At 36.5% G+C, this 17,142-nt stretch overlaps 2 protein-coding genes across 12 annotated transcripts in view; both read right to left on the reverse strand.

Annotated features, from left to right (window-relative positions):
* Window positions 1-17,142, reverse strand: part of DNM3 (dynamin 3) — a 619,318-nt gene that overhangs the window by 306,661 nt on the left and 295,515 nt on the right. The gene's annotated exons all lie outside the window — the stretch shown is intronic.
* LOC122452510 (V-type proton ATPase subunit D-like) lies at window positions 851-2,304 on the reverse strand. The gene has a single exon (XM_043486193.1). The coding sequence runs from the start codon at window positions 2,179-2,181 to the stop codon at window positions 1,438-1,440; it is 744 nt and encodes a 247-aa protein (XP_043342128.1). The 5' UTR covers window positions 2,182-2,304; the 3' UTR covers window positions 851-1,437.

Below are 17,142 nucleotides of genomic sequence, written 5' to 3' on the forward strand. Positions count from 1 at the left end.
ATGGCCAAAAATTTTTTTTAATTTAAAAAGTGTTTTAAAAGTTAATAATTGGCCAATGAAGAAAATATATATCAAATAGAGACCCTGTTTTTAAAAAGTTCCTGGATGTTTTGGCCCATAGTAAGAAGCAAGATGATGTGTTGTCCTTTAATTTCAGTTAAAGTGTTTGGAGAAGAAAGCACTTAATACACTGCCTTATACAAAACAGTCATTAAAAAGTGGTAGCTAATTTTATGATATGATTATTTAAAAATGAAATATACCAAAGAGTAATAGATAGAAGTATAATGGCTCAGACAGTAAAGAATCTACCTGCAATGCAGGAGACCTGGGTTTGATCCCCGGGTTGGGAAGATACCCTGGAGAAGGGAATGGCTATCCATTCCAGTATTCCTGCCTGGAAAATTCCATGGACAGAGGAGCCTGGAGGGCTACAGTCGAAGGGTTGCAAAGAGTCAAGCACAACTGAGCAACTAACACACACACACACACACAAATATATGTAGTCATTTCTGGATAATAGAACACTTTAAAAAAAAAAAAAAGAATTAATCCACAACACTATTTTAATAAATAATTTAAAAAGCTCCAGTAGCCCATATGGACCTCTTTCTTCTTGGAACATTTACTTTGTTTATTATCTGAATTTAGCACTTACCTCATCTTGTTTTGAATTACTAGCAATTGTGTTTGCTTTGCTCCCATTATCCCAGTAAGATTATAGCTTAGTTGACTTCTGGGGTTTGTTTGTCAGTTCTGCCATTTAATAGATGTATGAACTTGGACAAGTTACTTAATCTAATCAAGCCTCAATTTTGATCCGGGAATTGGTGCTAATAGCCCCAATTTCTTTTTTTTTTTTTTTTCATTTTTAAATCATTTTACTGTTTATACCATAGTCACATTTGAATTGGCAGAACTGTTCCCATGACAGACCAGAGACCTGTTATTCAAGGAAAAATAAGTGAAGGTTTTCCTAAAGCTTAAGGAGAGATGTCCCATAGTAACTAACACAAGAATGGCTGTAGCAATCTCAGACAATGATGCCAAGGTGTGTGAGGAGGTAGGAACAAAGGGTGCTCCAGAGTAGCTGGCCTACGAATGTGTGTTGGCCTGAGAGCACTGCTGCTTCCTAAAGGGATTTTCTTATGTTTGGTAAGCAGATGAATTGTAACAGATGTATAATTAAAGTAGGGTGACACTTCTGCAGCATAAATTCTATAGGTTTCGGGACAGGTTCTACAAATTTCATTGGTGATTAATTGTTGCTTAATTATGATTCTGCAAAGGTAGATCCCATAAACAGACATCCAGGGAAATTTTACCACTGGTGAAATTCTTAAGCCAAAAAATAAATAGCCACACATAACAAACCTACACACCATGAATTAAAATGGTGACATGTTAGGCCTTCTGAAAGAACCAGAGCAGGAAAGCTTATTCAAACAGAAGATCTTCATCCTTCTCTTCAGCCAGGAGATTAGCAGGCTCCATCACCTCTCCGGCTGCCCTCCGTTGCTCCAAGTCCTGTTCAGACTTTTCCTTGAGAACCTTTTTCTTCTCCTGTATTTTCTTTAACCTGTAGAACTCCTCTCGCTCTCTCTCATCCAGCTCTGTGATGATATAAGCAAGGGTACGTTCAATCCGGGGAATGATGACATGTTCAATAGCATTTACACGCCTGTTGGTTATCTTAATAGCTTCATCCAAAGTAACAAAGGAAGTCTGCAGTGAAGCCAGTTCCACCAGTAGTTCCACTGCTTTGGCATAATTCCTCTTCAGTTTAGCCAACTGTTCCCCACCTCTGGCTAAACCAGTCAGTTCATAACTGTCAGTTCCTTCATGATAATGTTCAAATACTGGCAATGTAACACCTGCTACATTATCTTTCTTTGCTCTAATCTTCACTTGGGCCTTATTTACATTTTGGATAACTGTGGTGCTGAAGTCCCCGGCTGTGAACTTGGCCTCAGCAAGTGAAAAGGCAGCTTCTCTCATCACTTCACCCATCAACATTTTAGTCTCTATTATCTTCTTAAGGATCTGTCGAAATCGAAGAGTTAAGGCATCAGATTTTTTCTTCAGGAGGTTTCGACCTGTCTGTGCTCCTTTTAACCGAGCCTTCATGATGGTCTGTGCCATTCGCGAGGGAAAGATTTCAATTCGGTCTGTGCCCGACATTCTGACGATGACTCTTCGGCTCGGGTTCCTGGTCGGGCAACCGTGGCTGCAACAACCCAGCCACTGAGTCTTTCTCTACGGGAGTCAGCTGGTGTGTCACGTGACCCTCTCCCGTTGCTAAGAGGAAGCCCCCCAATTTCAAATAGACACTGTGAGTATTAAGTGAGGTGAATGTACATAAAGTACTCAGTAGAATGTCTGGCATCTGGTAAATGTTCAATAAATGATAGATTTTATCAAAGTAGAAACCATACTTTATTCTCCTTTGAAGTACTTATACTTTCCCTAGATCACAGGTTAGTTATAAATCATTGGTATAATGGTTCTAAACCAGAGGGAACACCAACAACGGGCGCTTTTTGCCAATGTGCAGCAGGCTGTACTGTACTGTCACAGTGTCCAGGAGACATCTACTAGTTAAAGACCAATGATGACAAATGAAGAACTCTCCCATCTAAAATGACAACAGCATCTGCTGGAGTCCAAATACAATGCCTAATTTTGTGGTTAGCTCTGTTACTCAAGTTCAAATCAATTTCTTTATAAGCCTGGAATTTATTACAATCAGAATCACATTTTAGAGCTATATGTAATCATTTTTTGAGTGGTGTACTTAGATGGGAAGCTTAAATAGTCACCAGAAGCAAGCCTGAAATGGCAACTCTGAGTAACAATCATAAATTAAGACCCAATTATTTTCCTCTGGATGATAAAAAGTAAAGTTCAAAGTTAATAAGCTGTTATAATATATTCTAGATTTTCCCTTCCGAATGTTAACCTCACAATATTTTTAGAGATCATTTACATACTTGGTCATTTACCTTCAGATTTTAAAATATGCAATTCTTTCTTTCATTCAGCAGTTCTGACACCTATCATGAAGTAGATTGTATGTTACAGACTAAAGTACTGAACATGACGATTAGAGACAATTGTCTCTCTAATCTCACAGAGTTTACAGGCAAATACGAGAATAACATTGAACAAGAAAATACACAAGCCTTCAGTGAGAAAAGGACAGGCTCATTGGGAACATAACAGCAGAGGACTGAAAATACTGGAGAAGATAGAGAAAACATTCCTAAGGAAGTGATAGACTAAGGAAAATGAGAAGCTGTTACTCAGGCAAAAAAATGGAAAAGAAGCTGTTCTAAAGCACAGGAAAGAGTGCGTCAAAAGCTCCAGCAGAGAAAGAGTTCAGATCACTGAGGGCACACTGCCTGAAGGTCATTACTGCCCGAGCACAGAATTCACCAGTGCCAGTGTCAAGAGAAGGAACTAGAAGCAGGCAGAGAATGGATAACGGATGTTAAAGTTTAGACTTGATCCTAATTGGAAAGAAGTACTTTTCAGTGGTTGTAAGCAAGGGAGTGGCGTGTTCAGACTTTTTGTTTGCACCAAAACAAAACAAAAGAAAATCTCATCGGATGTTTTACTAGCTTGTCATTTCAGCAAAAAAAGTTTAGGAGAGAGTGTTGAATTCTGGTTAAAGTAAGTCTTTTAATTATTTGTGGATTTTAATTACCCATATTCTTCCTGACTTCCTTAATCATGGCTAATTGAAAATTGGCTGTAACTTAAGATACTCGGTAAGGAAACTTAATAAAATGAGGTATGTAACAGATGAAATCCTGATTTCTGTTGCAAACCTAAGAACATATAAGTAACAGGCATTCTAATTTCTGATGGGAAATAGAGAGGCCCTGGTAAATATCAGCCATCCAGAGCAGCTATTTTGCTTAATCCTGTAAACTAGTTGCAGATGTTGGCTCAAACACTAGGCTTTGCATCTGTAATTTTAAAATTGTCTCATATTTCTAAAACCTGACTCCGTATGCACCGGAAATCAGTGACATGAATTATGAACTTCAGGAAGAGGAGAAGCACAAAAAATGCCAGAAGTGATAGGAGATAATATTGGGAGCAGTGGTCAAGCCACGTGCACAGGATGGGTGAAGGATGACATGGTTCCTTCCTCCAGGACATGGATCCTGCAACCAGGCATTTGAAAATGAAACCCTGCAAATGGATGTACCAAACAAGAGGAAGTCATTTATAGATAGTTGAGTTCTCGAAAACAAATCCTCCTTTTCCTTTCCCCCTCCCCCACTTTACAGCAGGTCAATGAGAAGACACAGGGTTGCTAGAGAAGGAAAAGATTTTTGAAGAGAAAACACACACACACACACACACACACACACAAATGTGCACTAAAGATTTCTTACCTTAATTAAGAAGATTATATTTAGTAACTGGGGCAGGAAACAAATGACTTGCTCTTAAACTCATGTTTTAGTTACAACAGTGCCTTCTCATAAAATATATTTATAAAAAGTCAATAGAGACTTGAATTAAAACTCAGAAAAGGAGCTGGGGGATGGTAGAACGCCATAGATAAAGAATTCATATTATACTGCAAACAAAGAACAATCACAGGCATTAGAAACAAATGATGATGATGACTGAATTTCCTATTCCTATTTGTATTTCTAAAGCTCATTTTTATTTATGTACGCTATTCCCAAGTAGTGCTCCAACAAATGGCAGCCCATAGCACAATTAACCCACAGGGACCATCCATCACAGGCTGAGAGTGAAAATAACCTTAACAAGAATCAGGGCAAAAACTTCAGCCAATCATTTAGTGAGGTAAGAGTATAGTACAAAGCTTCAAGGAACTTAGGCTCAATTATGAAACCAAGACACTCATTTCCTGGATTGGGAACATTCATCCCACTGAATTCAGCCTAACGGAATCCCCTGAGGTGGGAATGGATTGGTTACTGAGTCAAAGAGATCTCATAGTTCCTTTGGGGGCAAGACATTTTATTCCCTAATTTAGCTAAAGCTCTACAAAGCTCTCTTTACATTTTGTTCAAGAGGTCATCTCTGATAAGTTTTATTTTCTGCACGTATATAATTAGGAAATATAGGCTAGGAAAATAAACCACATTTGTCTTTCCAGGATTTTTCAGATAAGTCTGAGACCAGCATTAACTCTTTTAATCTACTGGGACTACTCTGATTAAATCACAGTCTTCTCACACCATGCTAACTACTTCTGAGGAAAAGTTAATGATTTCATGAAGCTATTACAGACCTGCCCATTGAAATGCTTGGAAAGAGAAGAAAAGGAGGTACTTCACAAAGGAGGGGAGGACTTAGCGCAAATAAAATTGTGAACTGACATACAGAGCTACTGTCTGGGAAATCTGAGATCCTAAGATTGAAAACCTGGAGGAAGAAATGGCAAACCACTCCAGTATTCTCGCCTGGAAAATCCTTTGGACAGAAGAGCCTGGTAGGCTACAGCCCATGGGGTTGCAAAGAGTCAAAACTGACTGAGTGACCAATCACAAGATCAGAAAACATAAATTTTTGAGGGGAAAAAATTATTCTTAAATGGAATTATCCCATTACAAATTTTTTTTTAAATTATGATAAAATGTCCCAGTAATTTACACTAATGCCTGGATAAATGCTATGACATTTAGGTCCCTGACAATGAAACTCAAAATAAAGCAGTGAGTTGGGAGTGATGCTGAGAATGGAGCCCACAAGGCTGATGAGCAGGTCCTTCTCTTCTAACCGACATGGTCAGCATGAGCATTCTTTTCTATGAACATACATCTCAGGACTCTCAATGAAATATCTTAAGAATGTAAAGATGTCTCTGTATTTTGAGGATCCTGGGCTAAACACTGTGACTCAGGAAACGTTCTGTAATGTTACTGTGCTGAATGTGAAATGATTCGTGCTCAAGCGGCAGAAACTGAAATTTGCCTTGGTCATGGTGAATTGGAGACATACTTAGGTTGGGTGGACTTGATTTCAATATGGGAAGCAACAAACAAACAAACAAAAACAAAAGAGCTCTATTGGAAAGGCATACAAGAATTTCTCAGCTTTGGTTTATTTGTTTTCTCTGTGACAGTGCATCAGTGGCAACCTTCTGAAAAGACCTGAGTAGGATATGGACATCATCACTGACAAAAGATCCCATGGCCCTTTTTTGACAATGAGGTTTTATGATTTACTCATTGCTAATCTCTTAATTTGCTAAATTGAAAGGACTAGGGTGTTCTCAGTATAACAAAGAAATCAGCATCTATACACTAGAGTCCCAGCATGTGAACTGGTGGTGAGACCCCAGCATGGTCAATAGCTGAAAGCCTTTTTGCTCCTCTTTACATTCCACTTGATACCTACACTGAGTTTTACCATCTTCTTAAAACTCCCATGTAACAGGTAACTGCCACTTCCCTAGCTCCCAGCAAACAGCCCAGTTTCCTATTTATCAAACAGTTGAGATAATCAGGAATAAGGCATGAAATATTCTTCTTTTCTCCTCACTGTGACATTTCTCTTTCACTAGGAATTTTAATAGTATTTCATAGTCATTCTTTTTTCATTTATTTATAATGAAAAATATTTACTATAAAATTTTTTATATTTTCACTTATTTTTCATTTATTCATTCATTTATAAAAAATAACTATTTCTGAGGCAAAATATATCAATCTTAAAATAAATATAGGGAAAACTAATTCAATGGCAAAAGAATCACCCCCTAATGACCAAATAGGGCTTATACTAGGAAAGCAAAGATGGTTAATAAATCTATCAATATAACAAATAATATAATTTGTTCAGTATGTAAGACCATGATCATCTCAATGAAATTCAAGGCTCTTTTCTGAAATATCAACTGCAGAAAAATAAATAAATTTCATTATCACAGTATATTTTAAAACAAAAGCCATCACCATCATTTTTTTAAAAAGTAATGAAAGAAAATGACCTCGAAAATATTAAAATGTATTAGACACATGCCATAATTTAAAAATGTATCACTGCACAAAAATCAACAGAGAGAGATAAATAATCCAGATCCTGGTCCTAGGATAAGAGCTCATCCACGGTCTGGACTGAATTGTGCCACCCATCCAGTCTATGACCTATGGTGAACTATTTAATTTTCCTAAGCTTCAGTTATATGATTTACAAAATAGGAGAAATAATGGAACTTACTTCATAGAGTTGTAGAACTGCATACACTGATGTAAGGAACATACTTAGCAAATTACCTAGCCATAGACTAAGCTTTCAAGAAATGTGAGCTGCAACAATTACTACTATTGTTGCCATTATTATATAATCACAGAAGTATTGCAAACCAATTATGATGGCATGGATCATTCAAAAATTGTAATTAGACATTCACCACTGTGAAATAAAATTTTAATAATAATTATTATTGTCATTATCAATAATCATTGAGTTCTTACAATGTACAAAGCACTGCTCTCAGTGCTTTATATGAATCCATGTGTTTACTGCATTAACCCTACCAGGTAGATACAATAGTTACATCCCTTTTGCAAAGGAAGAAACATAGATGTTAAGTAATTTGCCCACAGCTGGTGAGTTGCAGAACCAGATGCTGAAGCCTGGCAGTCAGGCTTCAGAAGCCATGCTCTTAATACCCTCACTCTGCTCCCCAAGCGAGTGCCTTAACTTCTACCACACTCGATGATAAATTCCAAATGGACTACAGAGACAAATGCCAGTAGTAATAGCCTCATAAAAATGCTATAAATACATGGGTAAATATTTAATTGCTTTCTAGGTGAACACTACCTTTCTAAACATAAAAGCAGTGAAAAAAATGACAGGAAAAAGAGTAACAGATATTATTACAAAAACTTTTAGTCAAATACCTGGTCAGTAAAATTAAAACATACACAAGAAAATGAAAAAAATCCTTCTTAATAAATATGGTAAAAGAGCAATATCATTATTACATAAAAATTCTGTTGTAAGTCAAAAAAGTAAAAGAAAAATTTCAAAGAGGATATAAGCAAAGGAGTGAACAGCTCATTCAGAAAAGAACTCTAGTGGTCATAATCATGAAAAAAATTCACTAGTAAGTTATAGACATAAGTGGCTTAGGTTTAAAGATGTATGTGATCAACAAGAAAATAATTTTCTCATAAGGCTACATATAAAAATCTGTAAAACTATGAGAAGAAAATAAAAAATATAAATGTCACAAAATTTTAAAATTTGTCTAAATCAAAATTATAAATTTTATTTTATATTACACAGTAGAGTTAAGTGATAGATAAGCAGAAAACATTTGTACTATATATAATACACATAAAATATACAGACTATAAAAAAATCAGTGAGAAAATAATATGACAGTCACTTCAAAATAGTCAAAGGACATAATCAGACATTTCATAGGAAAAAGAATACAAATGTCTATTAAATATTTGAAAGCCTGCCCCATAACTTGCAATAAGTGAAATGCAAATCAAAATAATGTATTACTCTTCCCATCAGGACATTCAAAATTATATAAAACATAATTATCCAGTACTGAGGATTCAGGTATATACAAAAATAGCTGTTGGGTCTATAAACTGGTTCCACTGTTTTGGAAAAACTGGAAACAGTACAAATACCTATCCTTAGGGGAATGGTTAAATTTACTCTGGCACATCTACACTTTGGAATATATCATAAAACTATGTGCCAGTAAAAGAAGTTTTGTTGTCTTCTGTCTTGTGTACTTACATGAAAAGATCTCCAAGACATATTGTTAAGAGGATAAAGTAAGTTCATCTTCAAATATATTTAATGAGCACCTACTTGAAGCATCAGGTTCAAGGTATTACAGATATAACAATGAACAAGAGATAGAAGTCATTGCCTTTTTGGAGCAAACAAGTATAGTATAAAATACGTACAATGTGTGACCATTTTTATTTTTTAAAACCACAATCCATGTGTCTTTATGTGTGTGTGTATGTACATGTGTTTGGATATGCACGTATATGTATAAATATGCTCCAAAATGATAACAGTAGTTATAACTATGGAGGTGAGTGAGACTGGGTAAGAGTCAAGGGTATATTTACTTAATCTGCGTAACTTATTTCACAATGAAAATGTGTTCATGTATTTCTCCTATAACAAACAAAAATTAAGCTTCAAAATCATATATTACACTGAAACTCTGAGTTAAATAAGCTATACAGTCCGCATAAGGAAAGGACTGAGGCAAGAGCTATAAAACTTTGAACAGTGATTTCTGCTCTCTTGGAGTAACAACTCTATCCTTAACTAACTACTTAAAGTGATTACGGCTGATGGTTAGATGATAAGCTAGCTGGTAAGGGAAGGTAATGGGGGCAATTCTACTACAATGAAGTCATAGAAGACTTGAGTGAGACATTCAGGAGCTAACCACTGGCATTCCCCAGGCCAGCAATCAGGAGCAGGAAAGATGGAATGGGAAGTGTTGGGGAAGGGAGGGACTGGATGGGACTATCCTGGGTTTAGCCTGGGCTTCCCTGGTGGCTCAGATGGTAAAGAATCTGCCTGCAATGAATGTGGGAGACCCAGCTTCAATCCCTGGGTGGGGAAGATCCCCCAGAGAAGGGAATAACTACCCACTCCAGTATTCTTGGGGTTTCCCTGGCGGCTCAGGTGGTAAAGAATCTCCTCGCAATGCAGGAGACCCAGGTTCTATCCCTGGGTAGGAAGATGCCCTAGAGAAGGGAATGGCTACCCACTCCTGTATTCTTGCCTGAATAATTCCATGGACAGAGAAGTCTGCCAGGAGTCTGTGGGGTCACAAAGAATTGGACACGACTGAATAACTAACACTTTCACTTTTTTTTTTTTCAGACCTGCCTGAGGGAGAAAACTAACAATTTTTGGTATTGGGCCAAATAGTATTAATAGCAACCCATGTGGAGGTCCTCTACCACCTAGGTGGCTATGTAGAAATAAAGTGGAAACCTCTTCTCTGAGAAGTGAAATGGAGACTGAAAAAGAGGGAATTAAAAGGGTGAGAGTTGCGTATCCAGGACCAAGAAAATGATACAATCCTAATGCCCATAAACATTGAAAACAGTCATAAACAGGAAGACACTAAGATGCCATTTATCTGATAATTCAGGGGAACATTCAGGTCTGAAATTAAAGTGGTTAGTAAAGTAATAGTTGGAGACAATAAAATTTTACATGTTACAAAAATTCCAGGGAATTCAAATCACACAGGCATTTAATTTACTTGGAATGAAATACATCATGTTAAAAGAGACAGAGAGGCAAAGAGGACAAAACTAGAGGAAAGAAAAGAGGGAAGCGGGGAGAAAGGAAGGGTAGCTATGAGATATCAAGAGGCAGGAAGGAAAACCCTTAGTTTGCCCAAGTGCCCAATTCCCTGGTGAAACAAAACCAGGCCTCAACTGCCCAAAGGAAAGACTACACTGAAATGGAAGGCTAGATTCTGCCTACTGAAGGGATTTTTCAAGGTAGTTTTGAACAGATAGGATTTTTCTCCTCACTGATTTTCAGCCCGAACCCTCAACTGAGAGCTAACTTGGCTGTAAATACACAGTAAGTACAGCAGTGTATTTTCTGGGGGAAAAAAAAATCATGAGACCAACATTAAGAGCTATTTCAAGTAGAAGTCTAGATTTAAAAGATACAGAACAATAAATGTGGCTTTCATGGACTCCAACTTCTGTCAATTTTATTAAGATAAAGATTGCTGTATTTTATAAGCTATTGATTGACCCCTTTAGAGAGATTTTACAGAATTAAGGGATGAAAAGGAAACACACTGTAATAGCTATTACAGTTTTCCATTGTTTATCACTCAGTGGAGAAAATGTTTTGTGATTCCCAAAAATGCACATGTTAAAGCCCTGACCCTCAATGGGATGGTATTAAGAGGAAGTGCCTTTGAGAGGTAATGAGGGTTAGGTGAGATCATAAGGACAGAGACCCCACTATGGAATTAATACCTTATAAAAAGAGGAAACATGGAATCTCTTTCTCTCTTCACACACCATGCAAGGCAATATGAGGACACAAACAAGAATAGGCTCCTCACTAAGAACCCAACCATGCTGGCACCCTGATCTTGGATGTCCAACCTCCGGAACCACAAGAAATAAATGTCTCTTGCTTATGTCATCAGATCCATGTTACTCTATTATAGCAGCCTGCAATGACTAAATAAGATTAATTCATACAAACCCAAGTTCATTCTATTCAGGATCAATTTACTTTAGATGAAGAAAAATGTAAGTGAAAAACAAAAATAATAGTGAATGACTGAAATGATGTAACGCTGTAATTGAGACTATTAAATAAGATTGTTGATGCAATTTATGCAATGTTAGAAAAAGTAGTTAAACACTGTAATTAAGAGGACAAGATCTAGTATAAAACTGCCTGAATTTTAATCTTGGTGCTTCAGGTATAACTTGTATGACTGGACACATGACTTGGCCTCTTCATGCCTCAGTTTCCTCATCTGTAAAACTGAAATAATTACGATACCTACCTCTTAGGGCTGCTTGGAGGGATTACTGAATTAAGGTGTGTAAAGTACCTATAACCACACCAGAAACACTCGGATGTAATCAACATTAACTGCTGTGATTTTTACAGAATTGGTGGGAGTAGACAGCCATTCACTCTGTTACATCTTTTTTAGTAAGTAAAACTTTCCTACTTGGTACATTTTGAAAATGCAGATTCCCAGATCTTAATATGGATTTATAGTTCCACATGATACTTGTGGAACTTCATGGGTCCATCTTTATGTCAGTCCTTTCTCTCTGCCGTCCTCTTCCACTCCATTCCTGCCCTCACTTGAGGGTGGGGTGAAACTGGAGAGAAGACTAGATGACATAGAAAATGACTAAGGAAAAAGGCAGTTTGGGTATTACCATTAAAAAATGATAACTGTTTCATTTTTTCCTCATGATAAATTACCTGTAAGCAATAAAATTTTAAAGAAAATAGAGAAATTCTCAGGAAGCAACCCTCAAAAACACTAATAAAAATAATATTTTAATAATGGCACCTTGAAGAAGGAGAGAACAGCGCTGGTTTATCCCAGTAGCAGAAGGTATTAGTATTTCATCAAGTGAAAATAATAAAGAAAAAGAAAATACCTTTTAAAGTTCCAATGATCCAAATTATAAATTTAGTTTAATAAACAATTAAAGTTCAACAGTATATCATAAAGCTAAATCTTAGGTAATGTTTTATTATAACAAGCCATTTTAAAAAGAAGAAAAAAGAAAATCTGCAAGTAGCCAAAGGGTAGGGGGTTGAATGTAGGGAGTGTCTCCCAAAATGTCCATGGAAACTCACAATGTGACTTTACTTAGAAATAGGGTCTTTGTAGATGTCATCAGTTAAGACAAGGTTATACTGGATTACAGTGAGATCCAAAGCCAATGACTGGTGTTCTTAAAGAAGAGAAGAGGACACAGGGGCAGACACACATTGGGAGAAAGCCATGTGATGATGGAAGCAGAGATAAGAGTCATGTGGCCATAAGTCAAGGAATGCCAGGAGCTATCAGAAGCCAGAAGAGGCGGGGGAAGCTTCTTCCCTAGAGATTTCATAAGGAATATAACCCCAAATACACCTTAATTTCAGACTTCTCACCTCCAGAACTCTGAGAGAATAATCTTCTGATGTGTTAAGCCACCCCAGTTTGTGGTACTTTGTTAAAGCAGCCCTAGGACAGTAATACACCAAGGAAAATGGCAGTCGCAGAATTAGGTCATAAACTTAAAGATTCAACTGCCAGACCAAGTAGCAACAAACAACTCTATATCATCCTAATAGGAACAGCTAAGAACAATAGATCTCATTTTAGAAACATGGTGCATGCTAGAACAGCTGTGATATGTGCATGTATTATCATGACAAATTATATTCCCATGAACTTGAAATGCATAATTTTAGAAATGTTTTCCTTAAAATGCATTCCAACACATCTAATAAAAATTATATTTATATTTCTTTGCTGATAAGGGACATCTATTTAGTGTATAATGAATACAGATAATCATTCTATGTTCCTAAAAGTATATATAATACCTTGCCACAAATCTTCCAAGAATTTTAAAATATTCAGTTATGTCTTTTTAAAAAAGCACAAACACCTGTTACAGCATTCAAAGAGTTTTCATTAAAATTGGCTGCCTTGAAGCAAGAGAGCTGGAGCAAAAATTTATTCAATTCTTCCTACCAAAAAAAAATGGTTTTAAAGTATTTTTAATTAAAAAAACTTGATAAAGGACTGCTGATTGGTTCTAAAAATTCATAACATCTATTTTAAAATACATGTTATAAACTGCTTACAAGAATATTGGAGTAAAGGCATTTTTATTGTTCTGTACTCAGAAAGCTACACTCAAAAATCAATCCATGATGCAGAGGAAGAAACATTTTCAAACTCATTCTATGAGGCCAGCATCACTCTGTTAGCAAAACAAAGATATCACTAGACAAAGATACCACCAAAAAAAAAGAAAGAAAATGAAAATCACAAGCCAGTATCACTGGTGAACATAGATGCAAAAATCCTCAACAAAGTATTAGCAAGCTAAATCTAACACTAAACTAAGAGGATCATACACCATGATCAAGTAGGATTTATCCCAAAGTTGCAAGCATTCAAATATCTGCAATCAATCACTGTGATAAACCATATTAACCAGACTGAAGAAAAAAAAAATGCGTTAATCATCTCAGTAGATGCAGGAAAAACTTCTGAAAAACTCTCCAGAAAGTGGACACAGAGGGAACATACTTCAATATAATAAAGGCCATATATGACAAACCCACTGTTAACATCATACTCAATGGTGAAAAGCTGAAAGCATTTTCTCTAAGATCAAGAATAAGGCAAGAATGCCCATGCTGAGCACTTCAATTCAACATGGTATTGAAAGTCTTAGCCACGGAAATCAGAGAAGAAATAAGAGGAATCCAAATTGGAAGAAAGAAATAAAACTTACTATTTGTAGATGACATGATACTATATATAGAAAATCCTAAAGATACTATCAGAAAAATATTAGAGTTCATCAGTGAATTAAGTACAGTCAAAGGATACAAAATTAATATACAAAAATCTGTTGCATTTATTTATACTAAATGATGGGCTTCCTAGGCTAGTGGTAAAGAACCTGTCTGCCAATTCAGGAGACATAAGAGATGCAGGTTTGATCCCTGGGTTGGGAAGATCCCCTGGATAAGGGCATAGCAACCCACTCCAGTATTCTTGCCCAGAGAATCCCATGGACAGAGGAGCCTGGTGGACTCCAGTCCATAGCATCTCAAAGAGTCAAATATGACTGAGGCAACTTAGCACATCACAGCACGACAATGAACTAGCAAAAAGAGAAATTAAGGAAATAATCCCACTTACCATCATATCAAAAAAGAATAGAATACCTAGGAATAAACCTAATTAAGGAAGTAAAAGACCTGTTCTTGGAAAATTATAAGACACTGAAGAAAGAAACTGAAGACAACACAAATAGATATACTCTGTTCTTTGATTAGAAGAGTAATATTGCTAAAATGGCCATACTAGTCAAGGAAATCTATAGGTTCAATGCAATCCCTCTCAAAATACCAATGGCATTTTTCACAGAACGAGCATAATTCTAAAATTTGTATGGAAAGACAAAAGACCTCAAATAGCCAAAGCAATCTTGAGAAGAACAGAGCTGGAAGAATCCTGCTCCTGGATTTCAGACTATACTACAAAGCTACAGTAATCGAAACAGTATGGTACTGGCACAAAAACAGATACACAGTTCAATAGAACAGAATAGAGAGCCCAGAAATAAACATACACTCACAATTAATCTACAACAAAGAAGGCAAGAACATACAATGGAGAAAAGACAGTCTCTTCAATAAGCAGTGTTAGGAAAATTTGATGTGCATGCTTAGTCACTCAGTCACGTCTGACTCTTTGTGACCCTGAGGACTGCAGCCCACCAGCCTCCTCTATCCATGCGATTTCCCAGGCAAGAATACTGGAGTGGGTTGCCATTTCCTACTCCAGGGAAAGTTGGACACTTGCACATAAAAGAATGAAATTGGAACATTCTCTAACACCATATACAAAAATAAACTCAAAATGGCTTAAAGACCTAAATTTAAGACCAGAAACCATAAAATTCCTGGGAGAAAATATAGGTAGAACACTCTTTGATATAAATCATAGAAATATTTTTTGGATCTGTCTTCTAAAGCAAATGAAATAAAAGCAAAAATAAACACATGGGACCTAAATAAACTTAAAAACTTTTGTTCCGCAAAGGAGATCATTGACAAAATGAAAAGACAACCTACTGAATGGGAGAAAATATTTACAAATGATAATACCAATAAGGGGTTAATATCCGAACTATAGAGACAGAACCTCAACTCAACATTAAAAAAACAAACAATCTGATTAAGAAGTGGACAGAAGACCTGAAAAGACATTCTCCAAAGAGGAAATACAGATGGCCACAGGCACATGAAAAGATGCTCAACATGGCTGATCATAAGAGAAATTCAAAGGGAACACTTGTACATTATTGTGACTGTAATATGGTGCAGCCACCAACACTGGAAATCAGTATGGAGATTTCTCAAAAAACTAGAACTACTGAACGATCCAGCAGTTCCACTCTTGGGCATATATCTGACAAAAACAAAAGCACTAATAGGAAAAGATACATGTACCCCAATGTCATACCAGCATTGTTAACAATCTTCAAGATCTGTAAGTCACCTGAATGCCCATCAATAGATGAATGAATAAAGGAGATGTAGTATATATACAAAATGGAATACTACTCAGCCATTAAAAGGAATTTTGCCATTTGCAACAACATGAATTGACTTCGAGGGTATTTTCATAATACCCTCAGACAGAGAAAAATAACTACTATATGATATTACTTATATGCAGAATATGAAAAATACAACAAACAAGTGAATAGAACACAAAAGAAACAGACTTACAGATATAGAGAACACAATAGTGGATATCATGGGGGAAATAGGCAGTCTAGGGGTAGAGAACTACTATGTATAAAATAAGCTACAAGGATATATTGTACAATACACAGACTATAGCCAATACTTTATAAATGGACTACAACCTTTAAAAATTGTGAATTACCATGTGCACACTTTAACTTCTATTGCATATCAACTCTATGTGTACTCATTCGCTTCAGTCACGTCCAACTCTTTGCTACCCTGTGGACTGTAGCCTACCAGGCTCCTCTGTCCATGGGATTTTCCAGGCAAGAATACTGGAGTGGGTTGCCATTCCCTCCTCCAGGCATATTAACTGTACTTCAATTAAAAAAATTAATCCATGAACCATTACTGGATATGCACACTACAATAAACTGTGTAAAATTCTAAAAGAGGTGGGAATACCAGACCACCTGACCTGCCCCTTGAGAAACCTGTATGCAGGTCAGGAAGCAACAGTTAGAACTGGACATGGAACAACAGACAGGTTCCAAATAGAAAAAGGAATACGTCAAGGCTGTATACTGTCATCCTGCTTATTTAACTTATATGCAGAGTACATCATGAGAAACGCTGGGCTGGAGGAAGCACAAGCTGGAATCAAGTTTGCTGGGAGAAATGTCAATAACCTCAGATATGCAGACGACACCACCCTTATGGCAGAAAGTGAAGAACTAAAGAGCCTCTTGATGAAAGTGAAAGAGGAGAGTGAAAAAGTTGGCTTAAAGCTCAACATTCAGAAAACTTAAGCTCATGGCATCCGGTCCCATCACTTCATGGCAAATAGATGGGGAAACAGTGGAAATGGTGGCTGACTTTATTTTTCTGGGCTCCAAAATCACTGCAGATGGTAACTGCAGCCATGAAATTAAGATACTTACTCCTTGGAAGGAAAGTCATGACCAATGTAAATCTATGGCTGATTCATATCAATGTATGACAAAACCCACTGAAATGTTGTGAAGTAATTAGCCTCCAACTAACAAAAAAAAATAAATAAAGTAAAAAAAAATAAATAAATAAAAAGCAGAGACATTACTTTGTCAACAAAGGTTCGTCTAGTCAAGGCTATGGTTTTTC

The sequence above is a fragment of the Cervus canadensis genome, chromosome 13 (assembly GCF_019320065.1).
Source record: "Cervus canadensis isolate Bull #8, Minnesota chromosome 13, ASM1932006v1, whole genome shotgun sequence".
Classification (NCBI taxonomy): domain Eukaryota; kingdom Metazoa; phylum Chordata; class Mammalia; order Artiodactyla; family Cervidae; genus Cervus; species Cervus canadensis.